Here is a 15,511-nt window from a genome sequence, read left to right as displayed (position 1 = left end):
GGAAGGGGAAAGGTAGTTTGAATGATTGAGAGAGTTTGAAAAAGAGGTCATTATGTTTTTGGCATCGCTGAGGAGCAGTTCGACGTTTTCGTGGATAGATAGTTAGCAGATACCAGTGGCTGTTTGATAGTGGAGAATAGTGTTGAAAAGTGGAACGAGAGACAGATCAAATTGAGACGAAATACCTCTTTGATTCTGTATTATTGTGAGAAGGAGAGCAAAGAATTTTTGGAGTTTTGTTTGAATCGAGTACGTGTCAAAAGAGGCCCGGCTTGTTGGAGAATTGTTGCTGGTATGCTGATAGTTTTGAAGCTGGAGAACGGAGAGGGCGTTGATGAGTAGCCTTTAACATAGTCAACGAGGGAGAACTGTTTTGGGTCACGAGAAGACATCAGAGTGAGTGAAGCAAAAGGTCAGTCAATTTATGTGAAAGAGATTTTTATGTTCGGAAACTAAATTTTTGAGTAAAAAGCATATGAATTAAAATTCCAATATTTCAAAAAGTAAATAGTAAATATAGGTAATCTTGCGAATACATAAATTTGTTTTGTTTAGTTTGTTTTACCAAAGTCATCGGGAACAAACCGATAAATTGTTTTTTTAACTATAATAAATTTAAGTGGTAAAAATTTCATTCGGACATCTGTGTCCACAGGTTCTAGATTTGAGAGATTTTAGAGTATTGATTTTGAAAAATAAAGGACAATTCTGTATGTTTATTCTAATAGTTTGCTTTATTTCTTTTCCCTATTTTATCCCGATTAGGATCAACTAACAGATACTGAACCCACGAGAGAAGATAAGTATAACGTGAGATAATTGAGATTTTTTTAATAGTATAAAAAGGCACCCTGAGATTTTTTTATTCATTTTATGTATGATTTGCGACAATTAAATAATTAATCAAATAAATAATAATTAATATAAAACTAATAAGAAGCAGATCATAACAACATGGCGAACCAACGTAGGACATAAAAGTATCTCTGGTTGTGAATTTGAAGGGAGTAAGGAACGGAAAAACAGGTGAAGGAAAATTTATTTGCCCGTCGGAAAAAGTTGATATATTTAAAATTTTTGAAATATTTGTTTGACTTAATTTTTTATCTAGGTATTACATATTTATTTTATTTTTGATTGATTTGAATTTTGAAATATTTAAAAATTTGTGGGATAATTTGATTATATTTTTCGGGAGAAAAAATTTTCGTCTCGACAGCATACAAGGTATTTTCGAATTTCATATTAGGCGGGGATAAATTTTAACTACATGTCGATAACAACCAGAAGCAAAAGCAAAGAAAACAAAAAACAAGAAGAACATTTCGAACAAGAAGAACATATAGAACAAGAAGACATTTTCGAAACAACAATCATGGCATCAGAACAACAGAAATTATCAGGAATAGATAAATTATTACAACTGATGCAACTCCAGTCACAAAAAATGGAACAGAAAATGGATGAAACACAACAAAAACTGGATAAAAATCAGGAAGAAATATCAAAAAAAAATGGATGAATCACAACAAAAAATGGATCAAAAAATGGATGAAACACAACAAGTAATGAAAGAAAATCAGGAGGAAACAAAACAAGCAATAGAAGAGAACAATAAGAAAATAGAGGAACGCATAGAAAAGTATGAAAAGGAAATAAAAATATGTTTGACAACAATGAAAAACGAGATAGAAGAACAAGAAATGAGAATGAAGGATCACATGAAAGAACAAGAAATGAAAATTCAAAATAGAATGAAGGAGATAAACAATTGCCAGAAAAAGGAACTAGAAAATTTAGAAACCAAATTTGAAAATGCTTTGCAAGAAGATAAGAAAGAAATAGAAGAAAGATTCCGAAATAATGAAAAACAAATTGATGATATCAGAAATCAACAACATTCCGGAGAAAGAAGGGAAACGATTATCCATAGTACAGAGGATGTAAAAATAAGATTTGGCGGGGATGTAAAAAAATTACACCCAGTAATTTTCATAAACAATTTAAAAAAGAAAATACGATACATCGGTAACTTCGAGACAGCCAAAGAAACGATAAGGAACCATCTTAAAGATGAGGCAAGTTTATGGTTCGATAGCAAAGAAGAAGAATTGGACAATTGGCATAAATTTGAACAAAAGTTCCTGAGTTATTTCTGGGGAAAAATACAACAGCTAGAAATAAACAAGGAATTGAAATAGAAAACTACCATGATAGAATGGGTATTTCAGAGAAAACATATGCACTACAATTATATAATAATGCAAAACATCTACAGTACAATTATTTATCCGAACAGCTAGTAGAACTGATAGCCAGACATTTTGAAGATACCTTAGAAGATCACATAACTCTACAAAACTACAAAGATATCGACAGTTTGTGCCAATTCTTACAAATACGAGAAGCAAAATTGAGAGAAAGAGAAATAAGAAGATCGCAAGATAATTATAGACAACGCGAAAATCGAGACTATAGAGATAGAAGACAGAACTTTAGGAGAGATTATACAAGAAGAGAAAACGAAAATAGAGACAATGGAAGAGGAAACTATATACAAAGAAATCGGCAATGGAACGAAGACAGATATCGAGAAAACCAGAATAGAAATAACACCCGCACAAATCAAGAGGACAGAAATGATAATAGAAGGAATGAACAGGAAAGTCGGGGAAACCGATACGGGTCCGACAGACAAAGAGAAAACAGAAGAGCGGTAAACAACACGCAAATATATGAATATGAGGATGAGAGACAAAGCGACGGAAGAAGAAGCGAAGAAGAACAGCAAGCGTTTTGTTCACGAAAGCGATCACTAAAAACAAAAGAACAAACAGGAATTTTTTGTCACCCGAAGGAATTTATTAAATTAGCAGGAAAAATTGATAAAGGAAGTGGATCTAATTTAAAATTTGTAGATGGTTTTATCAGTGAGAAACCGATTAAAATTATGATTGATACTGGGTCAGAAATTACTTTGATTAACAGGAAATTAATAGAAGAGGTTGATTTGACGAATTTAATTTACAAAATTCCCAGGGTAAAATTAGTGGGCGCAAATAAACGGACTTTGGCAACAATAAATGAAGGAATACGAATAAAGGTTCGATTGGGGAAGAAATTTTATGCGCTACAATGTGTTATAATGCCAAACATGATTCATGATATGATCGTAGGAGTGGATGAATTGTCAGAAAAACATGTGGTGATAGATTTCAAAAATAACACGATGAAAATCACAGATGGAAGAGAAGAAGAATCGAACATTCTGGAAATGGACAAGGAACATGAGAAACGAAAAAAGGATAAAGCAGACAAAAAACAAACGGTGGAAATGAATTTGGCAATGAAGCAAGGACAGAGAAGAAAGAGGAGAAAGCAACAGAAGATAAATAAAAACAATGAAGCCTGGGATTCCTCGAAAAAGGAGATGAGCCCAGAAGAAGAAAAAGAAGAAAGAAGATTGATAAAAGAAAATGAAGATTGGGATTCCTCGAAAAAAGAGATGAGCCCAGAAGAAGAAAAAGAAGAAAGAAGATGGATAAAAGAAAATGAAGATTGGGATTCCTCGAAAAAAGAGATGAGCCCAGAAGAAGAAAAAGAAGAAAGAAGATTGACAAAAAAATGAAGATTGGGATTCCTCGAAAAAAGAGATGAGCCCAGAAGAAGAAAAAGAAGAAAGAAGATGGATAAAAGAAAATGAAGATTGGGATTCCCCGAAAAAAGAGATGAGCCCAGAAGAAGAAAAGGAAGAAAGAAGATTGACATAGGAAAATGAAGCTTGGGATTCCTCAAAAGATGAGATGAGCCAAGAAGAAGAAGAGATCAGAATAGAAAAAGAAGGCGGAAAAGATACAATTGAGACTGCGGTATTTAAAGAGGAAATATGCAAAATGGAGAAGACAGAATACACAATAAACATGTGTAGAGAATCGGAGGAAAAAGAAAGAGAATTGATATGTGGAGAAGAAAAGGAGAAGGAACTGCGTGTAATATGGAGGGAATGTGAAAATTTAATAAATGAAGAAAACAGAGTAGCCAAAAAGTATGAAAATTCATTTGAGACTAAAGACTTAGGAAATTTTCGATCGAAAACTTATCCTATCCCATCTAAGTACAGACATTGGGAAAAAGAAAGCAATCGTTTTTCAGGTGGGACCAAATATTTTGACACAATAGAAAAGTGTTGTTGTCGAGAGAAAATCATTTTTTTTTGTTGCACTTATTAATACTGATTTTATCTCAAAACAAGGCGGGGATGTTATTGTGTTTTCAATTTTATCAATCAAAGGCAAAATAAAAATTAAATTAAATTTAAATAACGCGGGCACATAAATTTGATACTCCCTGTATATTGAGCTGTAAATACTTATTAGAATTTAGTTTGGATGTAAGTGGATTTCTCTTTTTAATGAGCTTTCCGATGATCCAATAAAGACTTTTGTGAATAATTAACGTGAAAAGGACGATGTATTTAGATTTAAAATAAAAATAGATTATTTATTACGAGAACTATAGAATCCACAGGTAGATGTAATTATCACTTTCTGGGAAAGTGGTTTAAAAAGAAAGTTTGGAATTTTAATATCTTTGTTCAACACGAGTAAATGTTGTAGAGTTTCCCCGAAAGTAATTAGGATGGTCGAAATAATTTTGAAAATGAATGTTGTTTGTCGAATGGAAAAGATTGTTTCTGATTCTTGGCAAGTTGGAAGGGGAAAGGTAGTTTGAATGATTGAGAGAGTTTGAAAAAGAGGTCATTATGTTTTTGGCATCGCCGAGGAGCAGTTCGACGTTTTAGTGGATAGATAGTTAGCAGATACCAGTGGCTGTTTGATAGTGGAGAATAGTGTTGAAAAGTGGAACGAGAGACAGATCAAATTGAGACGAAATACCTCATTGATTCTGTATTATTGTGAGAAGGAGAGCAGAGAATTTTTGGAGTTTTGTTTGAATCGAGTACGTGTCAAAACAGGCCCGGCTTGTTGGAGAATTGGTGCTGGTATGCTGATAGTTTTGAAGCTGGAGAACGGAGAGGGCTTTGATGAGTAGCCTTTAACATATTCAACAAGGGAGAACTGTTTTGGGTCACGAGAAGACATCAGAGTGAGTGAAGCAAAAGGTCAGTCAATTTATGTGAAAGAGATTTTTATGTTCGGAAACTAAATTTTTGAGTAAAAATCATATGAATTAAAATTCCAATATTTCAAAAAGTAAATAGTAAACATAGGTAATCTTGCGAATACATAAATTTGTTTTGTTTAGTTTGTTTTACCAAACTCATCGGGAACAAACCGATAAATTGTTTTTTTTAACTATAATAAATTTAAGTGGTAAAAATTTCATTCGGACATCTGTGTCCACAGGTTCTAGATTTGAGAGATTTTCGAGTATTGATTTTGAAAAATAAAGGACAATTCTGTATGTTTATTTTAATATTTTGCTTTATTTCTTTTCCCTATTTTATCCCGATTAGGATCAACTAAGAGATACTGAACCCACGAGAGAAGATAAGTATAACGTGAGATAATTGAGATTTTTTTAATAGTATAAAAAGGCACCCTGAGATTTTTTTATTCATTTTATGTATGATTTGCGACAATTAAATAATTAATCAAATAAAATAATAATTAATATAAAACTAATAAGAAGCAGATCATAACAGTACATTAGGACAATATTTAAAAATAAGTACTGTCCTACTTAAATAAGTACATAATATGGTCACCGTAGCTATAGCTGAAATACAGTAAACTCTCTCTTTGCCGGACACCTCCTCTATACGGACTATTTTTAAAACAAAAATTATTCAGCCATATATGAACCTGCACCCTTTAACTCCCTTCGACGGACACTCTTAACAACGGACGCGGGCAGTAAATGAAAAAAATTAAGATTTTTTTCCAAATATTTTATAATAAAACTATATGTATATATAATATGTATATATAATACATTTATTATTTCAAATCAATATAGATGTCCACGACTTGATATTTGATACTGTTCACGTTATCAACACTACATAAATAATAAATATTTAATGTTTTTGTTGGTTGGTGAAAGAAATGCGACATCAGGAAATTGTTAATTGTGTTTTGACTGGATCAAGGATTTAATAATTTTAACCGGAATGTCTGATTAAGCATATCCAATAGACGTCGTTGTATTTTTATGAATGTTTTTAAAACAATTTATTTCCGGATGAAATTTCATAATAAATTGTATGTCTAGTTTAAGATTTTTTTAAGTTTGAAAGAAAAAGTCGATGTGGTTCATTATGGAGAGAGGCATAAGTTAAGTGTTAGACAGTTAGATGAAAAATTTGGAATAGGAAAACCTCAAGCCAGTGAAATTTTGAAGCATAAAAGTGATTTAATCAATCAGTTTTCTGAGAACGGAAACCTGGAAGCGAAAAGAAAATTTTTGAAAACCGATGCTACTGCATTAGACCTATAAATAATTGTTTTCGATTGGTTTTGTGAAGTGCGGTCTAAAAATATTCCTGTTTCTGGTAAAATTATTCAAGAAAAGGCATTAGAAGTTGCAAGGGAACTAAGCATTGATATGAACGCTTCTGGTGGATGGCTCGAGAAATTTTATAAGCGACACAATATGTCCTTCAAATCTGTATGTTGCGAAGCAGCTGCTATAGATTTATTAGTAGCTTTTAACTGGAAGAAAAAACTGCTCATTTTACTCTCCGCGAGACATTATTAACGCAGATGAAACGGGATTATTGTTTAGAGTTTAGAAAACTTATACCCTGAAAGTAGAAAGGTGCATTGGAGGCAAGGCTTTTAAATATAGAATCACAATTCTACTTTGTACCAATATGATATTTTGATAGAATAATGCAGAGAGAAACTCGAAAAGTTCAACAATCAATGTTCATAGACAATGCTACGTGGTCATCCATAACTTGTGTTATGTAATATTAAACTAGTATCTCTTTTTATACATATATACATACATACATGCATTTATTTAAAAAAAATTAAGTTAAGCTTTTTTTTCTGTTCAACGGACACCCCTTTAAACGGACACTTTATGCGGAACGACTACTGTCCGTTTAAGGGAGAGTTCACTGTAGCTAAAAATGGCTTTCGAAACAGCAAATTTTTTTTAAAGGTAGGGACCATATTTTTAATGCACCCGATTATGAGCAACAAAGGCAACTGACTCCTCTTCCAAGGCATGTGACCCGTTAATAGAAGTATTGATACAAGCAAATACTAGGAAGATTCATCTTGTAACAGAATTTCGAATATTAGAAATCCAGAAGTGCGATATTTAAAAATCGATTACTTCAGCTTACAAGCCTAGTGACAAAGAAAAGAAGTCCAGAAAACGATCTGCTGCCTTGATTACAGAAGCTGTATCATAGCTATTCTGCTGTATCATACTTATTTTGGTTATTATTGAAACTGTAAAATTTTAATTAACAATTTAATTGTTGCTAGAATGTTTATTAGATGGTCGTCTTTCACCTCTTTTAACATAATGACCTAATTAATTGTTACCTAGTAACCCACTTACCACGTATGGGAGTCATATGTTGTTCTAAGGCCATATCCATAGCATTTATATCCATCCTTCGGATTTTACTATATTTACACTTATATAAGACTTTTAGTCTATTTTTAAAAGGTTTTAACCTTTGTATTTTTGGGTGGCTCACTATGTTCTTGTAACACTGATGATGCTCTTGTTACAGAGTGAAAATGTTTTGTTTTTATATTTTTAGCCATTCTAGGGAATTTTTAAATTAATATACCTTTTACCAAGACGATTTTTTCATTAAATTTATTTGTAATTAATGATATACAGCCAGCTACAGGAAATTCCTCCTTGTGGATATTTGTTAGATTGTCGCGGGCTTCCGGAGATATAATCTACTACAAAAAAGCTTTAACGTTACTAAGCTATTTAATTATTGATAAATAATTACTTCCCTAAAATTTGACTTGAAAATTAAAGTTTTTTTGGGAAAACCCGGATTTCCCGAGGAGAATTTTCGTCAGAGGAAATAGGAAAAGGTATGTAGAATATCTGTGCAGAATTAAATTCCAAAGCACTAATTAAAAAAAGAAGATTTCGGAATGCTAATTTGTTTATAAACAAAACACACACACTTTCTGCCGACTTTGCATACCTATTATATTACTAATATCGCACTAATAATACAATAGTGTCATAACTCAAAAAATATGATTTTTCAGAATCAACGAAAAACTCATTACTCATTTCCTATTGCAGGTAAACAAAAAATTAATGCATAACGTGTTTCTACAGTAGGAAAAATGAAAGAATACCAATAAACGAACATATAAAACACGCTGCATTTTCCTGTTACCGTGTCAGACAAAAAATTGGCCAGCGCAAGTACATGTAATAAATATTGTTACATGTACTTGCACTGGACAATTTTCTTTGTGACACTGTGACAGGAAAATACAGCGTGTTTTATATGTTCATTCATGGGTATTCTTTCATTTTTCCGACTGTAAGTAATATTAAAGGAAGTTTTTTTTGTACTCTTAGTTAAATAAAAATGTCAGTGAAGTTATTTAAGAATTTTGAGTTGAAACTGTATTGTTATAAGCAAAATGTTCGAAATGAAATATTATTTTTAGTTAATTGATGGATTCGACCGTTACTTGATGGAAGTTCATTTTATCTCACAATAAAACACTGAAAAACGTTTGTTTTTCTATACTTCCACAAAATTTATTACAACTATGTTATTACTACAGCTGTTTCGGCAAAGTGTTACTCTTTACTTTATTTTTAGTTATGACATTATTTATGAAATATTTTGTTTTACTACAATTTGATTTACCAATTTTTTTCTGCCGTTTACGTCAGTTTTTATAATACGTTAAGATAATGAAACTTGGCCTCTTACTACTGGCAGCACAGCTTGCAAGTCATATACGGCGAAAATTGTTGAATATATGTTAGCATTTTTGTCTTTTTCTTTCTCCTTTCTGGACAGTTCTTTTTCTTTCAAGTGGTTTTTGTATGTCAAAACACTACTGTTTTTTCCATCTTCATCAGCATTTTTGAAATTTTCACAAAAATCACATTGATCTTTTTTGGTGTATGGAAGATGTTAAATTCTTTAGTAAAAATGCGGTTAAAAGTAGTTGCAGACGTAAATGGTTTGTAAGTTTTCTTCTGTACATTTATCTTTGTAGTCTCGATATAATTCAGCTAAAGACTTGTTACTTTTCACACTGGATATATTCCCGTGACGTCTGAGCTCTAAGGTAATGTAATTCGACGCGTGGTATAGCGTTTATAAAATGTTTGACACTTTCATAGATCTCCGGTTCCACAGTATGTTGCTTGCCATGTTTCCTGCTTAATTTGCCATGTCTTCTAAGTTTTCCAAGAGCTACTCGATGAAGAGCTTCTTGATGGTTTTACTGTTCGACATCGAAACAAACTATAGGTTTTCCTTTGCATAACAGGAACGAAATGCGGATCTCGGTCGGAATAACGACGGTGAAGAGTTTTTCTGCTCGCCATCCTCAACATTTGTTGCCATAGCAACAAGTAATCGCCCACGATCACTTGTTGCTATGAATCGCCCCCTTTAAAATGAATTAAGTAATTATTAACATAGGTAATTGACGAAATGAACAAGAATGTCACGAAAAGTGTGGTAACTCTAAATTTAGGTATAAAATAGTTAGTATTTAGTAAGCTTTTTTAATAACACTGCTACACATTTTAAATGAGTTATTCCCATACGTTGATTGAAAAATAGATAATGATTAATAAATGTTTTACAAACAACAAAAAAGTGGTTTAAAGTTATGATTTTACAATAGTGTAGCATGTCAAAAATAATGAACTGAACCAATAATAGTGTCGTTAGTAAAAATATTATTTTAAAACATACTTCTTGTCAATCAGTAATAATGTATTAGGTAGAAAAACAACAACGTTATGGTTAGGTTCAAATCAACAACAATGCAATAACTCAAAATATAGATATACAAATTACATACCTGATTTAGCAATAACGTGGAGACTCAAAATGATGAGCAAAGCAACACGTACGTTTCCGATCACTGTTGGCCGCAACTAAAAATGGCGCAATATTGTGAGGGCGATAAGGACAGTCGGTCAGTCATGAATAAGGTCTTATGGCGCCATCTCTCATTCATTTTTTGCACTACTAAAACGACGGATTTATTGACTTGTAGGGAATTGAATTTTACGTCTGAATATAGTGTTATGTCAATTTCGAAACATTTTGAGTTACGACACTATTGTATTATTAGTGCGATATATGCAATCTTAAGATTCGATTCCAGCAATAAAAGAGCAGGTAAATAACTTTGTCTTGTTTTTTTTTCTAATTTATCCAGAATATTATTACTTACCAACTAAATCTGCTTGTGGAAACCATTTTCTAAGTTGCACGTTCTTGGGTAAATTTGTTACGTTTCCATCGTATTTCCAAAGAACTTTTTGTTTTAGTTTTCCTAAGGCATTAACTATAGTTTTTAGTTTCTCAGGCGCCATATTAGTAGGATCAAAGTTCGTACCAAGACTAAAGTACACAACTCCTTCTTTGGCTTTGTCCATAAATACTTTTAGATCTTTCGGTAACTCTTTTGCAGGCTTCACGTGGTGACCACCAATGTTGATCATGTTGGGTACTAGAGGCAGAGGTAGATTGGTGCTTTCATGATTTACCAGAAATACTAATGAAGCATTATAAAAAGCAGCATCCTGATCTGTGCATTTTGGAAAATGTTCACTCATGAGCTTCTTTTGTTGGGGCATAAAATATAAGTGTTTAATAATATAGTTACACAGAAGTAAAACTGAATTTACTGTTCTTTGCCACAAATTCATGTTACTATCGTAATCTAACAATAAATCTGGAAAGTAAGATGGTTCAAGTGGACTGCCTACTATAGGGTTTATCCAGAAACTTGGTCCAGTTAAACCAAAGACAATTAATGGAGCATTGTAATGACATTGAAGAATATTTAGAGCATCTGATTTGAAATATTGTACAATTACTACATCAAATTTTTCACTTGAGTTAATCAGTTTCTTAAAATTTTCATGATTAAGTGTGGCATTAGTAATTTGGTTGCCTATAAAGTTGAGAATCCAAATTATTATAAAGGGATTTATGTTGCCCAAGTCAACAGGTGAAACATCTAAAAATAAACAAAAATATTAGTAATAATAAAAACTTGCGTATGGATATTGGTCAAATAATGGAATACATTCGAGGAACAACGAGTAGAAAACTAATTACAAGAGCTGAAGGAATAAAGGATAGGTAGCAAAATCAAAAAGAAATTCATGAGTTTTAGGAAGCCAACTTTAAAACGCCAACTACTCATAACAACAATTCTGGATGGATTGAAGACACGACAAACAACTGTCAACATTATAATAATATTCCTTACGAACCCTTCACCACTGAAGAAGTCTCGAATACTATCAAAGTGCTTCACAACTGGAAAGCTCCTGGACCGGACGGAGTTCAAAACTTCTGGCTAAAGAAGTTTGGGAGTGTTCATGAGCGATTGTCAATTTTAATTAATTATGATATTTCTAATCCGAAGGAAATAGCATCATTTCTCAGTAAGGGTACCACTTATCTAATACCGAAGAATAAAAATAACACCCACTATCCTGCCAAGTACCGCTCAATCACTTGTCTTCAATCTTTATATAAATTGGTCACATACTGTGTAGCCCGGCGTATTTATCTATCAACACTGTGCTCTGAACAATATCATAGAGCCTCAACAGAAAGGATGCGCTAAGGGTTCAATAGGCTGTAAAGAACAACTTATTATCGACTCGGTCATCTCTAACCAGGCATGCATAAAAAAACGAAATCTCTTTACTGCTTTCATTGACTACAAGAAAGCGTTTGATTTAGTGCCGCATGAATGGCTTATATACAGCGTGTCTACTTAAGTTGGAAACATATGGGAAACTTTTTTATTATTAATTTTACGAAAAAAAGTTATTCCTTATAAAAAGTTCTGCATGCCCCAAAATCTAAGATTCAATCATCAGATATCCAACTTTCTCAATATTATAAGAAGTATGTCAAAAAATATGAATTTCGGTCAAGGGTAAAGTACCTTTATTTCTCTCAATAACGAAAACTCTTATCACAAAAAGTTGTTTGGAATTAAAAACTAAGATCAAATATGCAATTACATGCTTCTAATTGAAAAAAAAAATAAAAATTTTTTCTCAAATTTATGGATACCTACCCAACATCGTTTTTAAATATTACAAAAATATGATAACTCTTTTATTATTAATTTTACGAAAAAAAGTTATTCTTCATAAAAAGTTCTGCATGGTATAAAATCTAAGGCACAACCATGATATATCAACTTTTATTAATTTTATACGAGGTGTGTCAAAAAATATGAAATTCGCTCAAGAATATAGTACCTTCATATTTCACAATATTTCAATTAGAAGGATGTAATTGCACATTGAAACATAGCTTTTAATTCTAAACAACTTTTTTTAATAACCATTTTCAATATTGTGAAAAATAGAGGTACTTTACGCTTGAGTGAAATTCATATTTTTTGACATCCCTCGTATAAAATTAATAAAATGTGATATCTGATGGTTGCATCTTCGGTCTTAGGATATACAGAGCTTTTTATAAAGAATACCTTTTTTTCGTAAAAGTAATAATAAAGAGTTATCGTATGTGTAATAAATAAAAAAGAAGTTAAGTATCAATAAAGAGAAAAATTTGGAAAATATTTTTTTCTACGAGCGTGCAAAAATGTCTACTTTCGCGCACGCATTTTAGTTTAGAAAGTTTCACTTTTCCGCACCCGTGTTACTTTTCCGCACGCGTGTTACTTTTCCGCACGCGGTTTTTACTTTTCCGCACGCGTGTTAATTTAGATATGTTAATATGGCCTTAAAGTAATTATGATACATGCAATAAACTAATATTTAGATATTACATATTTACTAATTTATTTCAAATATATCTTATTGTGTTCCTGTTTTAATGAAATTAACGCGACAATTCGATGAAATAAAATTATTTTGACATACTATTCGAAAGTCAAATCGGTAGACAATAACAGTCGTTTTGAATCATCGTCATGGAAACTAAGATCGTCGTCATGCTAACTAATTATATTGAAAGTTTGGTTTTGACAACCTTGTCAAAGAATTAATTTGTGTATGTATTTTCATATTAATTAAATTAATTGATTAAGATTTGGTAATTTTTTCTAAGAGTCGTTTTGTTTTTTTTTTTTTTTTTTTAAGAGTCTAAAGGTACTTTACTCTTGAAGGAAGTTCATATTTTTTGACATACCTCGTATAATATTGACAAAATTTGATATCTGATGATTGAATCTTAGGTTTTAGAGCATGCATAACTGTTTATAAAGAATAACTTTTTTCGTAAAATGAATAACAAAAAATTTTCCCATATGTTTCCAGCTTAAGTAGACACGCTGTATATCTATATTGAAACTATATAAAGTCGATGATAATAGAGTGACCTTTTTAAAGCATATAATGACAAAAAGAGTGGAAGGCAAAAATTCATTTTGTCTTGTCAAACCGAGGAGTTCTCCAGGGGGACTCCTTGAGTCTACTTTGGTTCTGCCTAGCAATGAACCCACTATCTCAGCTACTGAATTCCAGTGACTCAAGCTTTGTTTTTTGTTTTTTTGTTTTATGGCATAGACTTGGGTGTCAATTAGCCAGTCACAACTTTTTTGTTTTCTATTCATACATAAAGAAGGCAATGAGGTCCTTAAAATTCCATAGCAAACTCTTCCACAGCTCTCTACTCAGTTCAAAAGCTGCAGCTGGCCGATATGGACTATCCAAGTTGCTCACCACATTTTTCCATTATACATTTTCTTCTTCTTCTTTTTTCATATGTACATATATATATATATATATATATATATATATATATATATATATATAATCTAAACCTTTCTACCTAACGGTGTAAGGTGTGTACATAATATATCAAATTATCAGGATTAATAAATTTAGAGGTTAATTTTAGTTTCACAGATAAATTTCATTAAACAATCATTATATTTTTGCTGTTCAGAGTCAATAGATAGGATATATTGAAAGGTGAAAAAAACATTATATTTTATTAAATCTTCTATTAAATTATAGGTGTATGGAATGTATTTTTTGCACTCAAAGAAAGTGTGATTCAAATAACCCACTTTCTGACATTCAGTAGAAAGATTTGAATCAAAAACTTTAATTCTTGCTAGATGTAGAGGGAAACATGCATCTCCAAACTTCATTCTGATTAATGTTGTTATATGTCTTCGAGGTACTACATAATTTTTAAACCAATATATATTTGGAACAGAAGGTTGAATCAGTGAATACTGAGATTTGGATTGTTTACAGAGACCTCGCCATGATTGACTCCACTGATATTTAACTCGATGCTTAATAGTGTTAACTAAATCAGATATGCAAAACTTACGATTATTTGAAGTACCATACTCAATAGCTCGTTTAGCCAAACTATCAACCTATTCATGATGCGTTAGTCCTATATGAGACTTAACCCATAAAAAGTTCAATCTTCTTTTATTTTTATGAAATTCAAAAAGGATTTTATTAATTAGTAGGATATAAATATTTAAATTGTTATTGGGGAAATCTATAGTTTGAATAGCAAGAAGGTCAGAGAGTGAATCGGAAATAATTTTTGCAGATATATCTTCTGATTCTTTAAAATATTGCAGGGCCTCATAAATTGCTATGGTTTCAGCACTGAAGATAGAAAAATCATGGCCTAACTTAAACATTTTTTCAGTTTTAGTAGCAGGTATGTAAAAGGCACATCCAGTGCCAACTAACGTCTTAGATGCATCTGTATTAAATATTTACAGAGTCTGGCCAATTCTTTAAGAATATTCTTACGATGTTAGAGCTAATATCACTGTTTTCATGGTAACTTGGTTTTACTAATTTAACTGTATGTAAAAAAGAATGAAAATCTTCAAGTCCAAAGCTATCAATCACGTTATAATCACAGTCAAAATTTGACAGATCTCGAAAAGCCTCGCAAAGTGGAGGCGAGTTCTTTAGTTTCCAGTATTTATTAGTTAAATCCGCTACATTCAGCTTGTTAACATTTTGGTAAAGACCGATATTTTGGTAACGAATTTTTATTAAAAATTTCCGGCTGAGATATTTCCTTCTATAATTGAGTGGAATTTCTAAAGCTTCTACATGTAAAGCTTTATTTGGAGTTGATTTTATAGCTCCCAAACAGATACGGAGTTCTAAGTTCTGTACGTCTACTTGTTTAAAATATGTTTAGAAGCTGAGCCATATAGAATACATCCATAATCAATTATAGATCTAATATATGATCGATAGAAAAGCAAGAAAGTTTCAACATCAGCTCCCCACCAAGTCCTTGAAATTGCTTTAAGAAAATTAAGACCCTTATTACATTGATTTATCATTATTATTA

At 31.7% G+C, this 15,511-nt stretch overlaps 1 protein-coding gene across 2 annotated transcripts in view; it reads right to left on the bottom strand.

Moving 5' to 3' along the window:
• Positions 1–15,511, bottom strand: part of LOC126881515 (UDP-glycosyltransferase UGT5-like) — an 81,163-nt gene that overhangs the window by 33,699 nt on the left and 31,953 nt on the right. For both annotated transcript variants that reach the window (XM_050645812.1, XM_050645813.1), the window contains exon 3: positions 10,398–11,189. In XM_050645812.1, coding sequence (XP_050501769.1) covers positions 10,398–11,189 — 792 coding nt within the window. The remainder of the gene's footprint in view (positions 1–10,397; positions 11,190–15,511) is intronic.

Source organism: Diabrotica virgifera, chromosome 3, assembly GCF_917563875.1.
Source record: "Diabrotica virgifera virgifera chromosome 3, PGI_DIABVI_V3a".
Taxonomy (NCBI): domain Eukaryota; kingdom Metazoa; phylum Arthropoda; class Insecta; order Coleoptera; family Chrysomelidae; genus Diabrotica; species Diabrotica virgifera.
This window is presented reverse-complemented; position numbering and strand designations above follow the sequence as displayed.